At 39.6% G+C, this 21893-nt stretch overlaps 1 protein-coding gene across 1 annotated transcript in view; it reads right to left on the bottom strand.

Annotated features, from left to right (window-relative positions):
• KIAA0825 overlaps positions 1-21893 on the bottom strand; it is a gene marked incomplete at its 3' end in the record, with an annotated part of 208245 nt that overhangs the window by 153532 nt on the left and 32820 nt on the right. The window contains exons 4-8 of the mRNA XM_080362066.1: positions 19883-20053; positions 10036-10130; positions 8539-8766; positions 7256-7521; positions 5880-6030 (exon numbers count right to left, since the gene is read on the bottom strand). Coding sequence (XP_080218192.1) covers positions 5880-6030; positions 7256-7521; positions 8539-8766; positions 10036-10130; positions 19883-20053 — 911 coding nt within the window. The remainder of the gene's footprint in view (positions 1-5879; positions 6031-7255; positions 7522-8538; positions 8767-10035; positions 10131-19882; positions 20054-21893) is intronic.

Raw genomic sequence — 21893 nt, 5'->3', positions numbered from 1 at the left:
AACTGTTTTCAGCATCTTTCAACAGGCAAACGAAACCAATTCATTCTGGTATTTTGAATAATCAAGCACTTGACAAAGTATTTCCATGCAGGTAGCCTTATATTAACCATGTATAATCTTATATTAACCAAAAATTCATATAATAAAATACTGAAAACAATTTCCTATTTTTCTTATGTGAAATAAAATAACAATATTATTGTGTGATATACTGAAACATCTTCACATGAAAGTACACATTTACTCCATAACTTTGCGTAACTCAAACTTCAGTACATTTCTATAAGTCTGGTTTTCTTAGGCATATTACCAAGATTACTCTTGAGATACATTCCAATAGATTTTATCTAGAAAAAAAACCCCTAAGCCTATCTTACAGACATTTTACTAACATTTACCTTTCTTTACAAATACATTTCAACTCTTATGGAATAAACTTACCATGTAAAAAATAATTAGTTTTAATGCCTAATGAAAACCAATTTATTTTGGTCATATACTTAATTTCAAAAACCAGTTAAAATTTTTTAACAGCTATGCAGACTTAACAAAGAGAAATATAATTCCAAATTGATTTTCTAACGTAGGGTATTTATTTTTTTGAGTAACTGAATGCTGGCAAGTTTTACCTTTTAACCGTGTAACTATAAGCAAGAATGGCTTCATTTACTCTGCTCTACTTAATTTAAAGCAGTAAATTGAATATCACTCCTTTTCTAACATTGTACCTCCACTGCAGAAGCCACAGTTTCACTGAAGATTTAATGAGATTCATTCCCCTTTTCTGACCTGTTTTTCTATTTGTCGCAATTTCTAGACAATTCCACTGGTAAACATCTGCTATTTTTGCAGGCTTCGTATAATACAAACAGATGCGAGTTTTTATTTAGCTTATATATCAGGAAACAACCAGCTGCGCTTTATTACAGAAGCCACTCAATATTATCTTTGAACAGACAATTCTTTATTCTTTGACTATTAGAAAACATAAGTTCCCAAAGCTAGGGCAGATGTCTCCTGCACTAAAAGCTCGGTTTGGAAATGTCATCTGGAGAACTGGGTGCTGGGTGCACTCCACCAGCCAGATAGATAGATAGATAGATAGATAGATAGATGTATATAAAATTATATTCATGACCTTTGGAAGAAGGGGCAGGCTGCTCAAGAGGAATACAACAATTCTGTGAGGTTATGCAGGGAGAAAATTAGGATGGCCAAGGCCCAACTAGAGCTGTGCCTGCCTACTGCTGTCAAAGAGAACAAAAGATGCTTCTAAAAATACATCAGCAAGGAAAGGAGGGCTAAGGAGAATCTCCATCTCCTGATGGATGTGGGGGGAACACAGTGCCAGAGGATGAGGGAAAGGCTGAGGTACTAAATGCCTTTTTTGCCTCAGTCTTTAATAGTCGGAACAGTTGTGCTCCAGGTACCCATCCCTCTCAGGCAGAAGACAGGGATGGAGAGCAGAATGAAGTCCCAATAATCCAAGGGCAAATGGTTGGTGACCTGCTGCACCACTTGGACACCCACAACTCTATGGGGCCAGACGAGATACACCCAAGGGTGCTGATGGAGCTGGTGGAGGTGCCCACCAAGCCACTTTCAATCATTTATCAGCAGTCCCCGCTAACTGGGAGGTCCCAGTTGACTGGAAATTGGCAGATGTGATGCCCATCTACAAGAAGGGCTGGAAGGAGGATCTGGAAAATTACAGGGCTGTCAGTCTGACCTTGGTGCCGGGAAAGGTCATGGAACAGATCATCCTGTGTGCCAATCATGTGGCACATACAAGACAACCAAGTGATCAGACCCGGTCAACATGCATTTATAAAAGGCAAGTCCTGCTTGACCAGCCTGATGTCCTTCTATGACAAGGTGACCAACCCAGTAGATGAGGGAAAGGCTGTGGATGTTGTGTACTTGGACTTCAGTAAAGCCTTTGACACCGTATCCCACAGCATCTCCTGGAGAACCTGCAGCTCATGGCCTGGATGGTGTATCTGCGATGGGTAAAGAACTGGCTGGAGGGTCAGGCCCAAAGAGTTGTGGTGAACGGAGCCAAATCCAGTTGTTGGCCGGTCACAAGTGGCGTCCCCAGGGCTCAGTATTGGGGACAGTTCTGTTTAACCTCTTTATCAATGATCTGGATGAGGGGACTGAATGCATCCTTAGTAAGTTTGCCGACAACACCAAGCTGGGTGAGAGTCTTCATCTGTCAGATGGTAGGAATGATCTACAAAGGGATACGAACCAGCTGGATCGATGGGCTGAAGCCAGTTGTATGAAGTTCAACAAGGCCAAGTGCCGAGTCCTGCACTGGGGTCACAACAACCCCATGAACGCTGCAGCTGGGGAAGAGCGGCTGGAAAAGGCCCTGGGGTGTTGGTGCCAGCGGCTGAACATGAGCCAGCGTGTGCCCAGGTGGCCAAGAGGCCACAGGATCCTGGCTGGTACCAGCACTGGGGTGGCCAGCAGGCCCAGGGCAGCGACCGTCCCTGTGCTGGGACCTGGGGAGGACAAACCGCCAACCCTGGGGCAGTTCTGGGCCCCTCATCATCAGAAGGACATTGAGGCACCAGAGAGAGTGCAGAGAAGGGAACGGAGCTGGTGAGGGGCTGGAGCACAATGTGATAGAGACTGAGGGACCTGGGGGTTCAGCTGGAGAACAGGAGCTGAGGGGAGACCTTCTGATCTCTGAACTGCCCGAAAGGAGCTTGGAGCCAGGGGGGTCGGGCTCTGCTCCCCAGGAACAAGCGCCAGGAGCAGAGGAAACGGCCTCAAGTTGCGCCAGGGGAGGTTGAGGTTGGATGTGGGAACAATTTCTTCCCCAAAGGGCTGTGGGGCATTGAACAGGCTGCCCAGGGCAGTGCTGGAGTCACCAGCCCTGGGGGGGTTTAAAAGACATTTAGACGAGATTCTTAGGGACATGGGTTAGTGCCAGAGTTGAGTTATGGTTGGACTCAATGATCCTGAGGGTCTCTTCCAAACAAAACAATTCTATGATTCTATGTCATCCCTGGACTGTAGGATTGCCATTTAGTTCGTAATTAAGCATAAAATACAAGAATGAGAAGTTTCTTCCTCTTCCTCTTCCTTCTCCTCTATTCATGCATGCAAAACCAAAGAACAGGTGATGTTTTGTTTATTTTGTGGGAGCACAAGGGAATGTATCTTTTTCCTCTATAAAAGGCTTCAAGATTTATAGATGAGGACTGAACCTTTTATGGTTGCGTGTAATACTCAGACCTGGGGGACGAAGGAGACAGGGTAATGAGGGTCCTGACCAAAATCAGTTTCAAGAGCCAGGCTTCTCAAGGGGCAAGCAGAAAGCCAAGTGCATTTTCCCCTTAAAGAAGCAAGGTTATGGTGCTGTTGATCACACTGAAAATGCATCAAGGGTTGTGAGGCACTGACTCGAGTGCTCCCACTGAGAGACAAGGAGCTCATACCAGAGCCTGCTCTTGATGGTTGGCAATGTCTTCTGGTGCCTGGCTCCAAGCTGCTCTTGTTTCTGAGATCAGCAGGTGTGAGAGTCGGTCTGAAGATGGAGCAGTATTTGCCTGACCATCGCCATCAAGAACCTAGAGAACTGAAGCTGAGACAGAAAGAACCCATGGACAATGACTTGGAGAGAGGCCCAAGGAGAAGCATTGTGTTGTACTGTTTCTCTGATACGGAGTGGCTGCTACTAACAATGGCTGCTGTGTGGACTTTGCCTGCTGCTTCAGCCAAAGGAGCCCCTGCCTCCTGAAAGCTGTTGTCATGAGGGTCTCTTTGACCCAGGGACAACAGCTGCCATCCAGAAGATGTGTCCTCACCTGCAGCCTCAGTTACACGTGTCCCCCACCTGCTCCCCCAAACAATGGCCAATGAAAAGGAGCACGGCCAGAGGCTCGCCAAGGGTCCTGAGGTCACCCAATGGACCAGAGAGAGACCCCTGAATGCTGGACACATAAGTGTTGGCAAAAGAAAGCGTGAATCTTCCGAGCCTTCGCAGTACAAGCCTGGGTTGTGAAATCAAGGCGGAGACTGGCCTGAAACAATGGGAGTGAGGGGGGTGAAGAAGCATAAGAGATGACTCCAGAATGGACACCGTTGAAGATCTTCCCACCAGAGGATCCTGAACCACAACGGAGGACCAGCCGGACTCTACGGAACCGGAGACCAGAGGAGCTTCTGGAACTGGATGGTGAGAAACGCAACCTCATTTCTCATCTTTACTCTTACTTTTCCACATTTCTTTTCCCTTTTCTTTTCCTTACTCTCTCCATTGTGTGCCGCTTTACAGGCAAATTAATAAAGTAACACCGCTTGATTGAATTATAACCCATTGGCATTTTGGTCGCCTTAATTTTGCACTCTGAGATCAAGGTAAAAGAACCATCATGAGTCCATCGCCGAATGGACCGTGACAGCAGGATGTGCACGACTTGGAGGCAGAGCCTCATACGTGCTGCTAGAAATTTCATAACAAGCAATATGTCTTACACCAACTTCTTCCATTGGGATGCCGACCAAAGCTCTGAGCGGATCATGGTCCATCCTTGGGCCACTGCCCATGGCGCAGTAAAAAGAGCAGAGCAACAATGTAAAATTACATACTTCTCACATCAAGACCTGCAAGCGTACAGAGCTGACACACCAGCTTTCTTCATCCCTTCCTACACACATAATTTCTGATCAGGAATGATAAAATTGCTTATCTAATCCATACTCCTTCCTCTTCAGACAGTTACAGCTGGTGATTAGGTTTTCTCCACAGCGAACAGTTATTCGGTCACCAATAAACAGGACACAGCATCATATGGCCTATGGGCAGTGGTGATCATGTCATGATTTATCAGTTGCCAAAAGCCACTGAAGTTCTTACCTTCTTATCAACCCAGGACATCTGGGCTCACACTCAAACGAAAGTAAAATACTTATTTATTTGTCTTTGAGGGATGGGCATTTTCATAGATTACTTAGATTATTAAGGTACGTATCACCTGTGCAGCACAGATTTTTGTCACTGACTCAGCAGGTTTTATATTACTTCTGTAGAATACATGTATTACACAGAATTTTCTCTCTTGTAAGGGTTTTAGAAAACGTTCAACAAAAACACCCTAATTCCCTCACACAACAAATGATTTAAGGAAGGGCGGGACTTTGTCTCCATGAGATCTCAGTTATTATTGATAAAAAGCATATAATACTTTCACTTTATACTGAAATTAAGTGAAAATAACTTCAAACCATATATGTAAATCTATGACTGCACTTAACTGGGATGAAAAAAACCCAGTAAATTATAATAATTCACTTGATCCTTAGGGTTTTTTGTCACAGAGTCATTAGAACTATAGGGTAAGCCTTCAAAATGCAGGTGAAATAGCACTAGGTATGTCAGAAATATATTGTTGAATGCTGGATTTAACTACATTGGTCCGCTTTCTTTATTACATCCTTCACCCACAAAAGGTAAAAGGAGAACAAATTGAAAATAAACATTAAAAAAATCAGATTAAAAAATGTGCAGGAGAAGAAAAGTTGTCTTTCATTTTCATATGTCACACTTTCTGTGAAAAGAAGAGTTAAAATGATGGTGTTTTCTTTACTGAGTTCTACATAAACATCCTGGACTCAACACACAGTATTTTCTTAAGCAAATGACACAGGCACTCCATAGTAATGATTTATCTCATTTTTAAATGACTGTTTTCCTACATCGTTTCTACAGAGACATTTGCCTGCAATAATAAGGTATTCCAAAATAGCAAATTCCAACAATCTCTATGTAAAAATAATGCTGATCTTATGCTTCTAATTAGTCAGAGAGCTGGCAACCAGTAAAACACATTTTGTAAAAGGGAGACGCAGTAAACTTAACCTCGCACCTCATAAAAAGCTTTGTAGTCATCCCAGTGGTGGCTCTCAGCATCCTGTAAAATGCTTGTAGCACAAACTCTGACGCAGTAGTTCGTAACTTGAAACTGGAGGACGTTGATGAATTCCTGATATTGTTGGACAGGCACCAGGAACAGGGTTCTGTTCAGAGAGAATGATCAAAGAGGCAAAGATTGAAAGGCTGTGCAGTAGGAGGTAACGATCCCCAGCGCTGCAAATGGTTTTGATTATTAGGTATCAATCATTCATTTCCTCTCGGTCCTGGAGTCTGAACCTTCCATTCGCTTCTGAAAAATATCTGGTCTTTGTTTCACAAGTTCTTTGAAAAATATTGGCTCATCTAGAAATTCTCATTTAACTAAGTCGCTGAGAAATACATCACTTCATCCTATTCGCTGAGATAAAAGTACATTTGTCATTCAGTTATGGGGAGATTCTGGGCTGCAGTATAATTGCATCAGCACTGAGTGTGATAGAGAAAACATAAACGCAGAATCCAGAGATTATTTTTGGTAGGTGTGTACTAAAACTCTTTCATGGAGAATTATTGAGCAATATTTTGGCTCATTCGCAAAGATACGCTTCATGCAGATGATTGTGAAACACAGGGGAAGTAGCTCAACTGTGCACACAACCCCTAAGAAATCGCACATCTCTTGAAAATTTTGCTAGTTCAGATGTCCCTCCCCAAAGTCCCAGTCCCCTTTTTAATTACATATGGCCGGGAACACATGGACCAATATAGAGATTCCTAGTATCTTAAGTCAAAATCTCCTAGTAGCACAGCAAACGTAGTTCTGTTGCCCCACAGGTCAAACACTGTCTTAGACTTTGCGCTACCACTTCGTATCTTCTCTACTTTTAATTCTGCATGCAATGAAACATGAATTCTAAAACCACATTGGATGTATTTGTTCACATTTCTGTATACAGACCGTGTAAGGAAAAAGCACAGGAACATCTATTTATACTGTCCTCTAAGATTGCTATGTGCTAAATCAGATTTTATTGAAATTCAGCTACTGGAAAGGTCAGAAAAGGAAATTATGGCCTTAGCCCTCTATTTATATGAGAGCAGAGTACATTCAGTTCACTGGACAATCCTATTTACGCAAGCTTAATAAATAAAAAATATTGATCTGCAAATCAAATGCAGATCTTAAACATAAATGATTTGTTTTGTAACGGCTGCTTTAGATTATTAATAGCTTTGATTCAGATCTTTCCACAAATAGGCACACGCAGTGCATGGGCTAAAAAATATGATGCAATTTGGAAAACTACCACCATGCTGTATCACCAAAGTGGAACCAGGTCCTGTGTTATTTATGTTTGAATTAAACCACCGTAAGTAAAAAGGACTCACTTTTTGCTCGTTTCTCTCATTAAATTGCTATACGTGGTAAGATGCTGGAAGACGTATATCGCTGTGGAAAGGGCAGCATACAAGTCTTGCAGGGGAGCCTTGGAGGGGACGTCTTTGCTCCTCTCGTCCAGTGTCGCCAGGACAGCTGCGGCCACTTCGCTGCAGGCGTCCACGAAGTTCGCTCTGATTTCCTCCAGAGAACCGTCCCTGCACGCCAGAGCCAACGGGAGCAACGTGTCCAGCTCCTCCACGATGTCGGAACAAAACTGAGACACACAAACGTGGCATCGCGTTATTTGTATTGTGGCGGCACTACTTTAATTCATACACACGAGGGTCAGATTCTTGAATGATGAAATTGGCACAAAACATAAATATGTCGTATCAGCTTTACAAACATTTTGTTCTGTTATACAAGGAAGAAACATTTATCTACTGTAAATTAATTATTATTTCATTCCTTCTTGCTTTAAAGCTGCATAATATATCTTGCGGGAAAAAAATTAAAACATCTTATGCTAATAACGCCTTCATTTTGTTTATGATTATGTTAGACGTACATTCAAAGCATAAGGTTAATTCCTTATAAACAATGATAATCTTCTAAACTAATTTATTTTGAAAAATTGTTTACAAACACATTTCTTAATACTGAATTTGAACACAAACTTTTAATCTCTTAGTAAATTCATACATTGATCTCCCTAAAATTAACTCCCAAGACCCTGTCTGGTATTTTAAGCAAACATTCATTAACAGCATTCCAAATTTTCTAGAACAGTTGCAAAGCTTACTAAATTAAAAAAAAGATCCAAACACATATTCTCTTGGAAAAATAATTTAATTAATCATAATAAATGACCTTTCAGCCGAATCAAAGAAGTCTAATTTGGCTATATCATTGGTTATGTTGATTAGTTAAACGGCATGTCTAAGGATATGAATACAGAAAATCCCTTTATAGCTATGCTTCAAAGCTTTCAGCATTTTCACATCAAACCACTTGGTAACAGAGTAGATACTAATCACAATGTTTTAGAACTTTTTGGATTAAAAAAAAAAATAATGCCAGCAAAGTTTAAAAGTTAATTCTTTCAAGTATAGACTATGGGTTACTGTATAAAGCTCTGTTCAGCCTCGTATTGTAATGCCTCTCACTTTCTTCCTAATTCCATTTATATAAGATATAGAATATTAATGGTACTGTAAGTACTTCAAAGCGTAGATGGCAAACAGCCTTGGCATTCTGTCTCCCCTCAAACTTCAGATCTTTTGATACCTGCCTTAGCAATTCGTTTTGGTTGCTCCTCGGGTTGGACTGCTCCGCAGGACTCCCTCATTTGCTGGTTGTTTACAAGACTCATTGCATAGCCTGCAGCTGAAAACTCTTCTTTCTGCTCATGTTGAAGAATTTTAGTTGAAAAGTCCTTGATTGCTATTGTTATACAGTGAGCCACGGAGGACGACAGGTCTTCAAATGCATTTCTCCAGCCAAACTTCAGTAAAACAGGCTGAAATACATATATTGAATCAATCCAAATTCATTATTGAGTGTTAGTATTGTCTGCAACTTATACAAACATCCATAATTAAATTAAAGGACATAATCATATCTTGAAACTCATGTTAATAACTTCTGCTAGTCTTGAAATCATATTAAAAGCACTCAACAAAAACGAACATTTGTAATTTGTCATCAAAATTTTAGCAAATACATTTATAGAAAAACCTGTTTAAACAAGACTGACTTATCCTCTTTAGCAGAATCCATTTTAAAAAGTCAAATACATTTATAAACATTCTCAATAGTTTAACAAGTAATCCAGCAATGGATACCCTGTAATAATTTCCATTGCAAGGTACAACTGGAAGCTATTAACTATGAATATTAACGGAGGACATTTAGAGAAGCTGATTTTAATGCAGCCACTCTGGATTTCACTTCTCTAGAGCTGGATTTAGCAAAGATTAAAGTGTTTAAATAGAGATTTCTAGTTTCCAGCCAATGCCGGATTCTACTACGGTTTACACTAGTTCTCTGCCTTCCATAAGTCGTGAGAAGCAGACACACCAGGACACCGTTACTTTTCCATTAATCTTGCTTTGCATTGCTCATATTGTTCTTACTAATCTATTAGAAGCAGGAACATTACTCTCACAAACTGATTCGATTTTTAAAAATTATTTCAGAACTACAATTGAGCCTTTAGGAAATTAAATCCCACTATCGCAACGTATCAGACTTGTTAGAGCATTTAGGTCCCACAAATTCAACAATAAAAATTTGTTTAGTAGTAGATGGAAGCCAGACTAAAACTTAATCTTGTACACACCTTCTACAAAGTATAGTGTTTACTAAACAGTAGTTTGTTGTCATCAAAGAAACCAGATATCATATTTATTCCTATAGGAAGCATAATCATGATCAAATGCTACAAACTTGATAGATTTTTTTTTTAAGATTCTGCTGTTTAGGAATATATTTAATATTGAAGAAAGTTATCATATGTTACCATTTTTTTACTATTTTGTTATGAGGTATCTTACACTTCTGATGTTAAATCCATTCTGTTACTAAATCCTAAATAACAACCACTTCTTCATGAATGCTGTAAGAATTTATTCCATCTTAACTAAGACTTTGCACCTAAAATTAATTGCAGTAGCTAAATAATGGAGCTACAGCAATAGGTGTTTATAATGAATATGGTGACAGACTACGCTGGAGACACAGACAAAAGAAAATCCCCTACAAAGTGTAAGATGCTTTTCATACTCACTTCTTCTACCTGAAGTAACTGTTCAGGAAGCACACTGGTTTCATTTGCTCTAGTTTCTCCTATTAAAAGCTCCCCACTAGCTTTCTTCAGAACTCCTGCACAGTATGATAAAAGGGATCAAAGTTAAGATTAATTCTGTAGAAAAGTCAGCAGCCTACAACACTTTCTGATATATCAATATGAAGCATAAAAAAACCCTCAACAAGATGTAGGGGAATACTAATGTTATGATAAAGTCAAATTCAGGTTATACACAGCTCCTTTTATATAACATGATGAAATCCACATCCCATTGTATTCATATTTTATACAAACGCACATATAATGTGTAAAATATAGTTTCTTTTGTCATTAATTCATTTTTATACTCATTGTGCAGTCACCTATTCCTAGGGAGAACAGATAACGTTAGAACAGCTATGTATAAATTAATTTCTATTCTTTGTTCAATAAATTGTATGAATTGCACACTAATGTATTTTTATAGTTTTTATTTATTTGGAAATGCCAATATGATAAGAATAAAAAGACAGTTAATTAGTACAGTTATTATGAACAAAATAACGGTGACAGGAACAAGAACAAGTGAAGGTCCTTAAGAAGGGCTGGTACAAAGCTCACTCATAAATCTTGGAGTAATGGGAATATTGCCCCAGTTTTGAGAAGGACAAACCAATATCTGGGGTAGATATCACTTTCATCAGTGTTTCAAGCAAACCAGGAGGTTCCTGAAGTGAGTGATGACAACTTCCTACTCCAAGTGATAGAGGAGCCAACGAGGAGAAGGGCTGTGCTTTATCTCGCACCAAAAAGGAGGCGTTTGTTGGGAATGTAAAGGTCACTTGGCTGCAGTGACTATGATATGGTAGAGTTCAGGATCCCAAGGGCAGGAGGAGGTTGAAAAGCAAGCTTACATCCCTAGACTTCAGGAGAGCAGACCTTGCCCTCTTCAAAGACCTGATTGGAAGAGTCCCATTGGATAAGGCCCTTGATTGAAATGGCGCCCAAGAAAACTGGTTAATTTTCAATGATCACCTCCTCCAAGATCAAGAGTTGGAAGAAAAATGCCATGAGGCCTGCGTGGATAAACAAGGTGATCCTAGCCAATCTTGAGCACCCACAGAGGGTGGAAGCAAGTACAGGTAACCTGGCAGGAACACAGAAAACATGTGTGAGCACCCAGGGATGAAGTTAGGAAAGCTAAGCCCAAATGCAACTAAATCTGTACACAGACGGACAGACAACAAGAAGGTCTTCTGGAAGCACATAGGTGACAAATAGAAGACTAGGGAAAATGCAGACCTATCGCTCAATGAGATGGGGGACCTAGTTACAGAGACATGGGAAAGGCTGACATACCAAATGCCTTCTTTGCCTCAATCTTTAGTAGTAAGACCGGCCTTCAGGAATCCCAAGTCCCAGAGTCGAGGAGGGGTAAGGTTGGAGAAAGGAAGATGTACCCTTGGTGGAAAAGGATTTGGTCTGGGAGTACTTAAGCAAGTGGACATCCACAAGTCCATGGGCCCTGATGGGATGCACCCACAAGTGCTGAGGGAGCCGGCAGATGTCATTGCAAAGCCAGTCTCAACACTCTTAGATCAATCATGACAACTGGGAGAAGTATCCAAAGACTGGAGGAAAGCAAATGTCATTCCTATCTTCAAGAAGGGCAAGAAGAATGACTCAGGGAATCCCAAGCCAGTCAACCTTACCTCAGTCTCTGGGAAGGTGATGGAGCAGCTAATCCTGGAAACCATATCCAGGCATATTGCAGACAAAAAATTCATCAGAAGTACTCAGTATGGCTTCACCACGCTTGATCAACTTGGTAAACTTCTGTGAAGAAGTGAGTGGCCTGGTAGATGAATGTAGAGCAGTTAATATTCTCTACCTGGACTTCAGTAAGGACTTTGACACTGTCTCCGATAAGATCCTGTTATAGGACAGACTGTAGACAAGTTCTTGATGTATGGGCTGGATAAGCAGACAGGTAGGTGGGTTGAAAACCAACTGAATGACCAAACCCAGAGCATGGTAATCGATGGCACAAAATCTTGTGGGAGGCCAGTAATTAGTGATCTATCTCAGGGGTCAGTACTTGTCCAGTCCTGTTTAGCATCATCAGTGATGTGGATGATGGGGCAGTGTAACCCCAGCAAGTCTGCAGATGACAACAAACTAGGAGGAGGATGATACTCCAGAGGGTCGTGCTGCTGTCCAGAGGGACCTCATCGGGCTGGGGAATTGGGCACATAAAAGTTCAACAAGGAGAAGCGCAAAGTTACGCACCTGGGCAGGAACAAGCACCAATATATACTGGGGGTCACTCAGCTGGAAAGCAGCTTTGCAGAAAAGGACCTGGGGTCCAGGTGGACACGAAGTTGAACAGGGGCCCTTGCTGCGAAGGTTAACAATACCCTGGGCTGCATTAAACGGAGTATTGCCAGCAGGTTGAGGGAGGTGATCCTTTCCCTTTAGTTAGCACCGGTGAGGCCACATGTGGAGTACTGTGTGCAGTTCTGTGCTACTCAGTACAAGAGAGAGATGGACACACTGGAGAGAGTCCAACAAGGGGCCACGAAGATGATTAAGGGACTGAAGCATCTCACATATCAGGAAAGGCTGAGAGTACTGTGACTGTTTACCCTAGAGAAGTCATAGGTGGATCTCGTTAATGTAAATAAATACCTGAGGGGAGGGTGCAAAGATGTCAGAGCCAGGCTGTTCTCAGAGGTGCCCAGAGACAGGACAACAGGCCATAGACACAGATGGAAACACAGGAGGTTCCCTCTGAACATCGGGAAACACTTTTTTTCCCGTGAGGGTGACCAAGCGCTGGAACAGGTTGCCCAGAGCAGCCTTGGAGCCTCTTCCCTTGGAGATACTCAAGAGTTGGCTGGACGTGATCCTGGGCAACCTGCTGTACGTGGCCCTGCTTGAACAGAGGCTGTTGGACAGGGTGACCTCCAAAGGTCCCTTCCAACCTCAACGATTCTGAGATTCTGTGTTTCGAAAGGAATATGAGAATAAAACCAAACAATACGGTACTTTTAAAATCCATCTCCTAGCATAAAGCTGGTAAACAACACAGGTGCGGATATTTGTACTTTGATGTAGCTCCTGTGAAATTAAAACCAAGAAGTTTTAAACGATTGGGTGCTGCCAAGCATTGTTAAAAATTATCATCTAAGCATAACCTTAGAGGTCTTCAGTCACCTGAAGCCCAAGGTTTAAAGAGCTTTTCTCTTTCTGTGAAATACTCAGCGTTTGCAGCTATATAGGATTTCATTTACCCAAAGCTGATTTTTATCTTTCCCCTAAACAATTCACCCTCTGAAAATGAATGATCTGCTTTCCATACACCTATACAGCATTCTAAGTCTTCAAGGTTCTGGGGTTTTTTTGTTTGCTTCTTTTCCCAAACAATGTTTTCCTTTGCATTTTCAAAAGACATCAGTGAAAAAGAGATTTGGGCTGGGAAAAATGAAAGATAACATGGTAGAACATAAAAGCACAGACTAATCAGGCCATCTAGCTCCATGATCATTCAATATTTGTTAGAGACAGCGGCATAAACTTATGCTTTTTTCAATATGTTCTAATGTATTTTACAATGAAGTTCACTGCCATTTTCTTTAGAAATTTCTCCAGAATGAAAACACTGCTGCCTTCAAGAAAAAAAAAAACAAAAAAACAAAAAAAAACCCAAACAAAAAAACCCCCACAAAAAAACCCCAACCAATCAACAAAAACCCCAAAACAACCCCATAACTAACTGCCTGGGTATATTTGCTCTTTTCTGTTCTGTGCTTTCTACCTTAAATTTACCTTGTTTTTCCCTAATATTTTCCTTTTTTAATATATCTGATCCTAACTATAAGCAAAATTTAATATCCATATATTAACATTCTCTTTTTGTCACTACTTAGATCAGCTATTTCTAATTTTTTACATGAAGACTTTAAAGATTTAACATTTAACCTAAAATCCTTGTGTATCCATTGAATTACTACCTTACCTGTTAAGAGCTCGCAGCTGAAATAAATAGTATCCAGCTGATGGTAGATTTGTGTCTCTAAGACCAGAATTGAAGAGCCAAATGATGCTTCCACCAGCATGAGTCCTCCTAAAGGTTCCTTCATTTTTAAATTAACTGGTTCTACTAGATCTCCCCACCTCCTTTTCTATCTAAGAGCCTGCGCGCTCTTGCCCTATATTTATATATATCTGTCCATTGAATGCAGGTTTACACCAAAGAAGCCCCAAAGTGTTGCAGACAGGAAGGCAAGAGGATGGAGGAAGCACCTCTGCCTACACAGCCATAGTTCTCTACACAAATTCAACTCATCCCAAATTCCAAACCTCAGACTCCATTTGCAGGGGCGGACAGAAACGTATGCGGTCCTTCTCATGCTTAGGGAAGAGAATTTGCAGAAAGAAGTGAATGCAATTAAAGAAGAAAATGGAGATTGAAGGCTACTCACTTTTTCATACTTTCTCCCATATTCTACACCTCTGCCGCTCTTGGTTATGAGGGAAGACTGGATTAATCACAAATCCTCACTGTATCTTTCTTGAAACTTACGTTCTACAAACTTCATAAACTGCTCATACTTTTTGTACTTCTTTTAGTTTACCAGCCAGGCAGCTTGAATAATTTTGATAGTGAATATTCAAAATGAGATTACACCAAGGGCTTTACTTAAAATCAAAACTCTTCAGCCAAGTATCTCTATATGTACAAAAATTTGTCTGGGATTACTCTTCTCTTTAAAGCAAATCTTGTCTTAATGATATTTAATTCTTTCTCCAATTCAGTATTTTTCTGTTTTTGTAATGATGATAATGGGACCTCTTGCATCATTATTATAATTATTTTTCTTCCTTATAAGAAGTTCTATTCAGTTATTTTTTTTCTACAGAATTCCACATCTTCCATGTTTTTTCATAGCACTTAGTCACTGTGACATTATCCTGCATGAAGTATAGAATAGCAGAGCATCAAGGAAAGCTTTATATCAGAGCACATTAAATGTGAACAGGTAAGTACAGCACCATCAAAGTGGATCAGCACTTGGATTCAGCCGGCTCAGCCAGAACTTGTATTGAAACTGTATTGGAAATAATCCGTCTTGCAGAAATGGGAAATACCACTCCCCCACCCACAAATATAAATAACCATAAGAAATGAAAAATATTTGACTAGCTGTAGATTAAAAAACATCCTCCTTTCTCTCTTCAATAATGGACTTTTTATTTGTTGTACTATGCTGAGCAAACTACGGAAAATGTGCATCTGAAATCACAGTCCCTCCTAGTGTAAAACCCATCTTCACTTTGAATTATCTGCTGAAGCAATATATTTCTTAAAGAAGCTACTTGAACATCTTGCTTGGAGACCAAAGCAAAAATCACACCTTTCTTTCCTGAACCTTTACAACTTCAAAGTCTATTAAGTGTATGCATCTCACAAATTTGATTCCACGCTCATTTTATTACACTTTCTGGAAACTGATGCAGAGTAAAGGATTCCTTCTCTGAAGGAAAGACCTTCGCAAATCTTTCCAGACCCCAAGACAAAGCTTGTAGATGTAAGGGCTCGACAACTTTGCCCACAGTGTTTTCAAAGAGTTCCACTGGAAAAAGCTTTTCTTGGTACTCATTATCTGATCTGTCCAAGTTCACCTTTCTCCCTGGAATGGAAAAAATAGTGAGAGACAGATGAAAGTATGTTAGATGTTTCTGATTTTTTTTTTAAGTCTCAACAAGACGCTTCTGAAAAGCCAGAGGGAAGAGAAATGTACCACAAAGGTGGGAACACAATGCAGTCTGGGAGGATTCTAAACCAAAATCTCCTGCTTAACCCTTGACTGCAGATGAATGTTCCAGATTCCTTCAAAGAGAACGACCCCTGTGATCCTGCACATCCTCGGCATGTCAGAACATCTCAGGACTTTCAGCTGAATGTAAATAGAGAAGGAGATGGTCTCATCACTGTAGGCACCACAAGACACCAGCAAAAGAAATGTTTAAATGCCTGGTCAAGAAAAAACAGAGCCTGTTGCTTGTAGTGAAACGGAGTGAGGTCCGCAACGCTGAGAATAAATATTCTGTAAATGTCAGAGAAATACAGATCGCTTTCCTCAGAAAGGTAGAGTAGCAGCCTTGTCCAGATGCCACATTAAAGCTCAGAGATGGAATAAAACCACATCATAGTTTATTTGTCCAAGAACTTCTCATGTTTTTTTTTTTTTCCTTTTATTTATCTACTGGTAGTAGATGAAATGGGTGTTTATACTACTTTTTAAAAATTGTGCTTAGATAACGCAAATATAATTTGAAATCAAGTGCAAAACTTGGCACGTAAGCACTGCTCATTGAGGAATATGTGCTAAATTAGGCCTGGCAAAGGAGGAGTCAAAAAATACAATCAGGAAGAACTGGATGGAGAAAAGTGAAAAGAAGTTAGAGTGGAAAATGCAAGTAGTTGTATCTTTTTTTTTTTTTTCAAACTATGCAAACCGATTTGGGAAAATGAGGATTCTGAATGTATTCCAGAAGATGCTGGATACAGAACTCTCAAACTGAACTCAGAGAACTATCTGTACCACCTAAAAAAACTCTCTACATCCATCTCCCTACAGAGTTCACTCTGGTTCACTGTTTCCTTCGGTGCTATTGTCTGCCATGGGGTTACCATCAGAGAACACTGGTAGGTAGTACTTCCCTCTAACATCTATTTTCAACCACCTAAATTGGTCTTCATAGGATTCCATTGTGCGCACTGCAAAGAAACTTGTCTTGTTGCCAGCTAGAACTGTGAACTACATGTCTTTCTTTTCTTCACTGTTCTTTTTTTTTGGTTCACAAGCAACCTCCCACCAAAAGCAGAATCCGCAGAAGAGACTACATCCAAGCGATAATGCAATGAAAAAGTATGAAGAGAAGCCCAGGTGGCCACCTTGCAAATTTCCAATGTGGAAGCCTTCGACCTCTCCGCCCAAGAAGCAGCTATAGTCCTAGTGTAATGAGCTTTACAAACCCTGGGAGCCTCTTTACCCTTAACTACATACGCCTCCCTAATACAATCCCTTAACCATCTAGCTAAGGAACTCTTAGAAGCCATTTGACCCCTCTTAAGACCCCCTAAGAGTACAAACAATCTGTCAGAAGATATGAAATCTTTGATTCTTCTGTGATAAACCCTAAGTGTTCTTCTTACATCCAATTTATGCAGCCATTGCTCTTTGTCATCGCTGGGTTTAGGGAAAAATGAGGGCCAAGAAACCGTCTGGTTAAGATAAAACTCAGATGCCATCTTCGGGACAAAAAAACATTTAAAAAGAGGAACCATCCAAAGAACTACTTTGTTTCTGATGGAACTTTACACGTGTTCTATATATCAAGATCGAAGTGCTATGGGATATGCTGAACAAAAATCAACTAAAACTGCCGTTGAAGCAGCTATATGCCTAAACGCAACACTCGACACAAGTACGTGAAAACACATTATTTTTGTCGCATCTCTGCGTGAGTCACATAGATAAAAAGGCTCCTGCGAATACTAAAAGCAACCAAAAAAGAAAAGAAAGCAAGTGCGACGTTCCAACGTATGTGACGCCTAGGGAAACTTCAGCTCACTTGGGTATTAGCCCACGTTTTGTGAACTGGCCAGCTTCCCTTAATTTACTAGCGGTAGTAATACTTGCAGAGGACTGATACTCCAGATACGCCCACAGTGCGGTGACTGCAGGGTGGTCTGGACAAACCCAACCATGGAGCACAGGTAATTGTCTAGAAACAGCGGCACACAGCTCAATCTGGCCTAATTTGCTTTGTTTCTTAGGTTGGTTCTGCAGCCACTGCTGCATTGCAAACCTGACACTGGTACCTGAGTTAATTTAAAGCTGCTTTGGGTAGGTCTGAGCACTACATTATGTTAAATTAAACAAGATTCCTTGTAAAAAGGCTTCTAAATGAGTACAGAAGACGGCCACTCTGTTTTCCAGTCACATATTATAATGTGTTCTCATGAAAATAAAGCAAGGATTCTAATAAATTCTTCTTATCAAAACGCAGACATTATCAGTGAAAAAAAAAATATTATCAGCCCAATATAGGACACTAACAGAGAAAATCTTAAATCCCTTCTGGTACTTAAAAGAACTTGGAACTACTGGGAACATAGCTCTCGCTTTCCCATATCAAATCATCTTTCACTTCATCACTACAACTGAGATTTCTGGCAATATGAAATGAAAATAACACCAATAAGCCATTCTTCTATATAGACTTTTTATTCCTCTTTTTTTTTTTTCAACTTCTCTGGCCATGTCTTCACATATTCTCCAGAAACTGATATAACGTGTGAATAAAACCACCTGATCGGAACAGCAACACTGAAAACAAAGGTATTTCTGATTAATTCACTGACATCACCTGTAAAAGATTTACATTTACCTGTGCTTCAGGGTATCAATTTCAAATTTTCTTTAGAACAGGCCTTCTACCCAGAAGACTGATTTCTATAACAAGAATTATATTTGAATATTTGAATATTCCCCATTCAGATCTGATTAAGTAGAGGGACCATTTAAGAACCTACTTGCCACAGACATGATTACTTTAAAATAACATTTCTCAAAGACGAAGGCTTAACACACTTTTGAGGAACAGTTCTGAATGTAATTAAATTTGGAGACATGCCTGCAGGAGAAAGTCCTAAACAGGCTTCCTGGAAAGTAAAATATTTCTTGTTAATGTTCAAATCATCAAATTCTCTGTATTATTGGACATCGCCTGTCTTAGACGGCAGTTACTTAAACATGTCAAATAAATTTCCCACTCGAAATGGTTTTCTTTTTATTATTTTTTTTTTAAATTTCATTTTATCACAGCATATAAAAGTAAAAAGAGCACTAAAAATTACCCTACTGAAGGTATGGTCTATCCTCCACATTATCCCTATGAGAAGTTTACTGTAACACCTCTCCATGGGATCAAGGCCACAACACGTGAAATACAGTGTATAACAGCTTAACATTTCTTGACAACTAGTAAAACTGAGAGATTAAAGGAGGCAGAAATACACCGAAACCAATAGTAAAAATGGAACCTGAATGCAAATTTTATTTGATCTTTGATGTATATTCTACAAATACATAGGTTAACCTGTATTTCTTCATTTCAGAGTGTCAGTATTTCAGATGAAGCATCCATCAAGGAAATACATGCCTCAGAACTCTTCTTATTTCATCTTTATATCAATTTAGCATTCTGAGACCACATTGTCTAAACACCTTTCTTCTCCACCTGCGGCTCGACTACAGAGACTTTGAGTATTTAACTCCACTGATCCTCCCTCTCCAAGCAGCCTGTCCTCATTTCTGGTCTGATCCCTTCCTGCAATATAATCAAAGATCTTGAAACCACTCGCTCTCTGGTGACCTGGAATCTCACCACTGGCAGAAGTAGCACAGTAGAGCAACATTTATGAGCATAACGCAACCTGGAAGGTGCTATTTACCCGTATTTTTTGGGTTCTCCTCAAAGACATGAATGCAATTAGATGACAAAGAGAGTAAGTCTGGGATCTACAGCAAGTGCTTTACGATCCTCCATCAATAACTACTGTACCACACATCTTTGCAGACGACCATCAGTTCTTTCCCACAATTCATTGTGCTCCAATGTAAATCTGCATATTTCAAAAATATTTTCAACGGATACAGTAATAAACTTGTTTATAAAACATGGTGACATATATTAGGTAATTAATGTTGAAAACCATATAAAATTATCCTTTTGCACGAAGTAGAAGCAATAAATAAGGAAAAGCATTCATTACCTTGAACATTCTTATTCTTTTCCAAAAACGAAGGCAACAACAGAATTTCCGCAGAGAGCTCTTCAATTTTTTCTTCCATGAACAAGAAGAGTTTGATAAGTTGTGAAAGACATTTGAGCTGATGCAGCGTTAAGCAGAAGTTCCGTCCTTTTTTGTGGTGTTCTTGGGAAGCTGTTCGGGCAAAATCATAAAATACTTTTTAATACTGTTTACAAAATACTTTTTACTACTCTTTACAAAATGATCCTGCAAAACTCATTATATAAGAGAGCATAATATATCAAGTAATTTCATTTTTGTCATGGCATAACGCATCTTTTCCTCATTATAAAATACTGTTACATTAGTTCTTCCTAAATCTTTGGCGTTTCTCTGGGAAGTTACAACCGACTTCCAGGTCTTGTTATTCACTAACTAGGGCTTTTTCCAAGCAAAAGATCTACTCAGAAACCTTCTCACCTGTGTGTTTTACAGAAAAAAACACTGTGTTGCAAAAACTGACTGAACAAAAGGAAAAAAAACCCAAGTCATTATGATGTTTTAATGGTTTGGGACATCGCATCACTACACTGTCACTCTGCAAGTCACCTTGTCTGTTTAACAATCTGCTCGCACAATACAGCTGATGAATATGACATCTGAGTGAAAAGAAACATCAATCTAACACTCCACAACTTTAAATATGTGGGGTTTGAAAACAAGTGAGACTGTCAGCGAACAAATATCAGCAAGCATTATACCTATAAGCGTTTGGTATTTAAAAGAAGAAATGGAACACTTTATTTTGAAAGGTTAACACTTGTAATCACAACATATAATCATGTCACATCAACCAGGGAACTCTGATTTGAGCACAGTCAGACTTTAAAAGACTGTGAGCTGTTTCCAATTCAATATTACCAAACCACATGGTTTTAGAGTATTTTAATTTTATAACTACTTTAAATGTAACAAATTTGCACTTCTATGCAAATTGTGGTGAACTGATACCACGTTCCTATGCAGTTCTGTTGCAGATGTAACATCAGCAGAACAGTTTATGTAGAGAGTGTCAGGGTAAGAGCCAGAGTAGTTTGAAAGGGAAGCTCTGAAAGACGAAAACAAATAGAAATTGATTGAAATGTACTTTTATGTGTCAAATCTCTCTTACCTTTGCAATTTTGAAGTACTCGGTACCTCCCTTTTTCCTCAAAGTTCCTGGATATATTTTTTTTTAGGTATTCACAAATCACTTTTAAATAGACATAGATCTAAGTAGCAGAGCCGAGCTCTGAATACAAATTCCCTAATTTGCTATTCCAGTTTTGCAGCCTTAGAGATTGAACTGCGAGTTTTGCATCCACATCTGAATTTCCTCAAAGTTCCAAACAGATGTATTCATGCTAGTCCCTTGCACTTCTAAGAACGGCAAAATAAAATGTTTTGCATAATTATCTGTTAGTTCCTTTCCTCTCTGAATAACAAGTAAATAATATCTGTATCACTGGATTTCCAATTTTAAATCTGAAACTCAAAAAAAAAAAAAGACATTTTGCTATTCAGATGATTCTTCTCCTTTACCTGAAAACTGGGTAATATAAACTGAGTTTAATCAACATGAAATGTCTGCAGACAGCCAGAAACAACAGATCCAGGTTGCGAGAACCACAAATCACAGCATAAAAATCAATGGAGCATTAGTTCTGTCTGCTGTAATTTGAAAACTTTGTGATGCTCCTGCCCCCTCTCTTGAGGAACAAAGAAACCTTCCAATTATTTGATTGCCCCAAGTGATATTGTCTTCATTAGAATGAAAGGAAGTGGACCTAGAAGCCAAAAGTATACCACAGTAGTATTAATTTTAGTATGTATTACTCAACTGAGGAAAAAAAGTCAAAACCTTTACTTGTACTTTCAATGACAATTTCAAAGTACATGTCAGCTCAAAGCTGAAGACATTAAATTCAAATATCCCTCTTTTTTCATGCCATTAAGAAGTTGAGAGAACACTTTAATATATGACAATGCATAT

The sequence above is a fragment of the Nesoenas mayeri genome, assembly GCF_963082525.1.
Source record: "Nesoenas mayeri genome assembly, chromosome: Z".
Classification (NCBI taxonomy): domain Eukaryota; kingdom Metazoa; phylum Chordata; class Aves; order Columbiformes; family Columbidae; genus Nesoenas; species Nesoenas mayeri.
The sequence above is the reverse complement of the archived record's forward strand: the minus strand, read 5'-3'. Positions and strand labels throughout refer to the sequence as shown.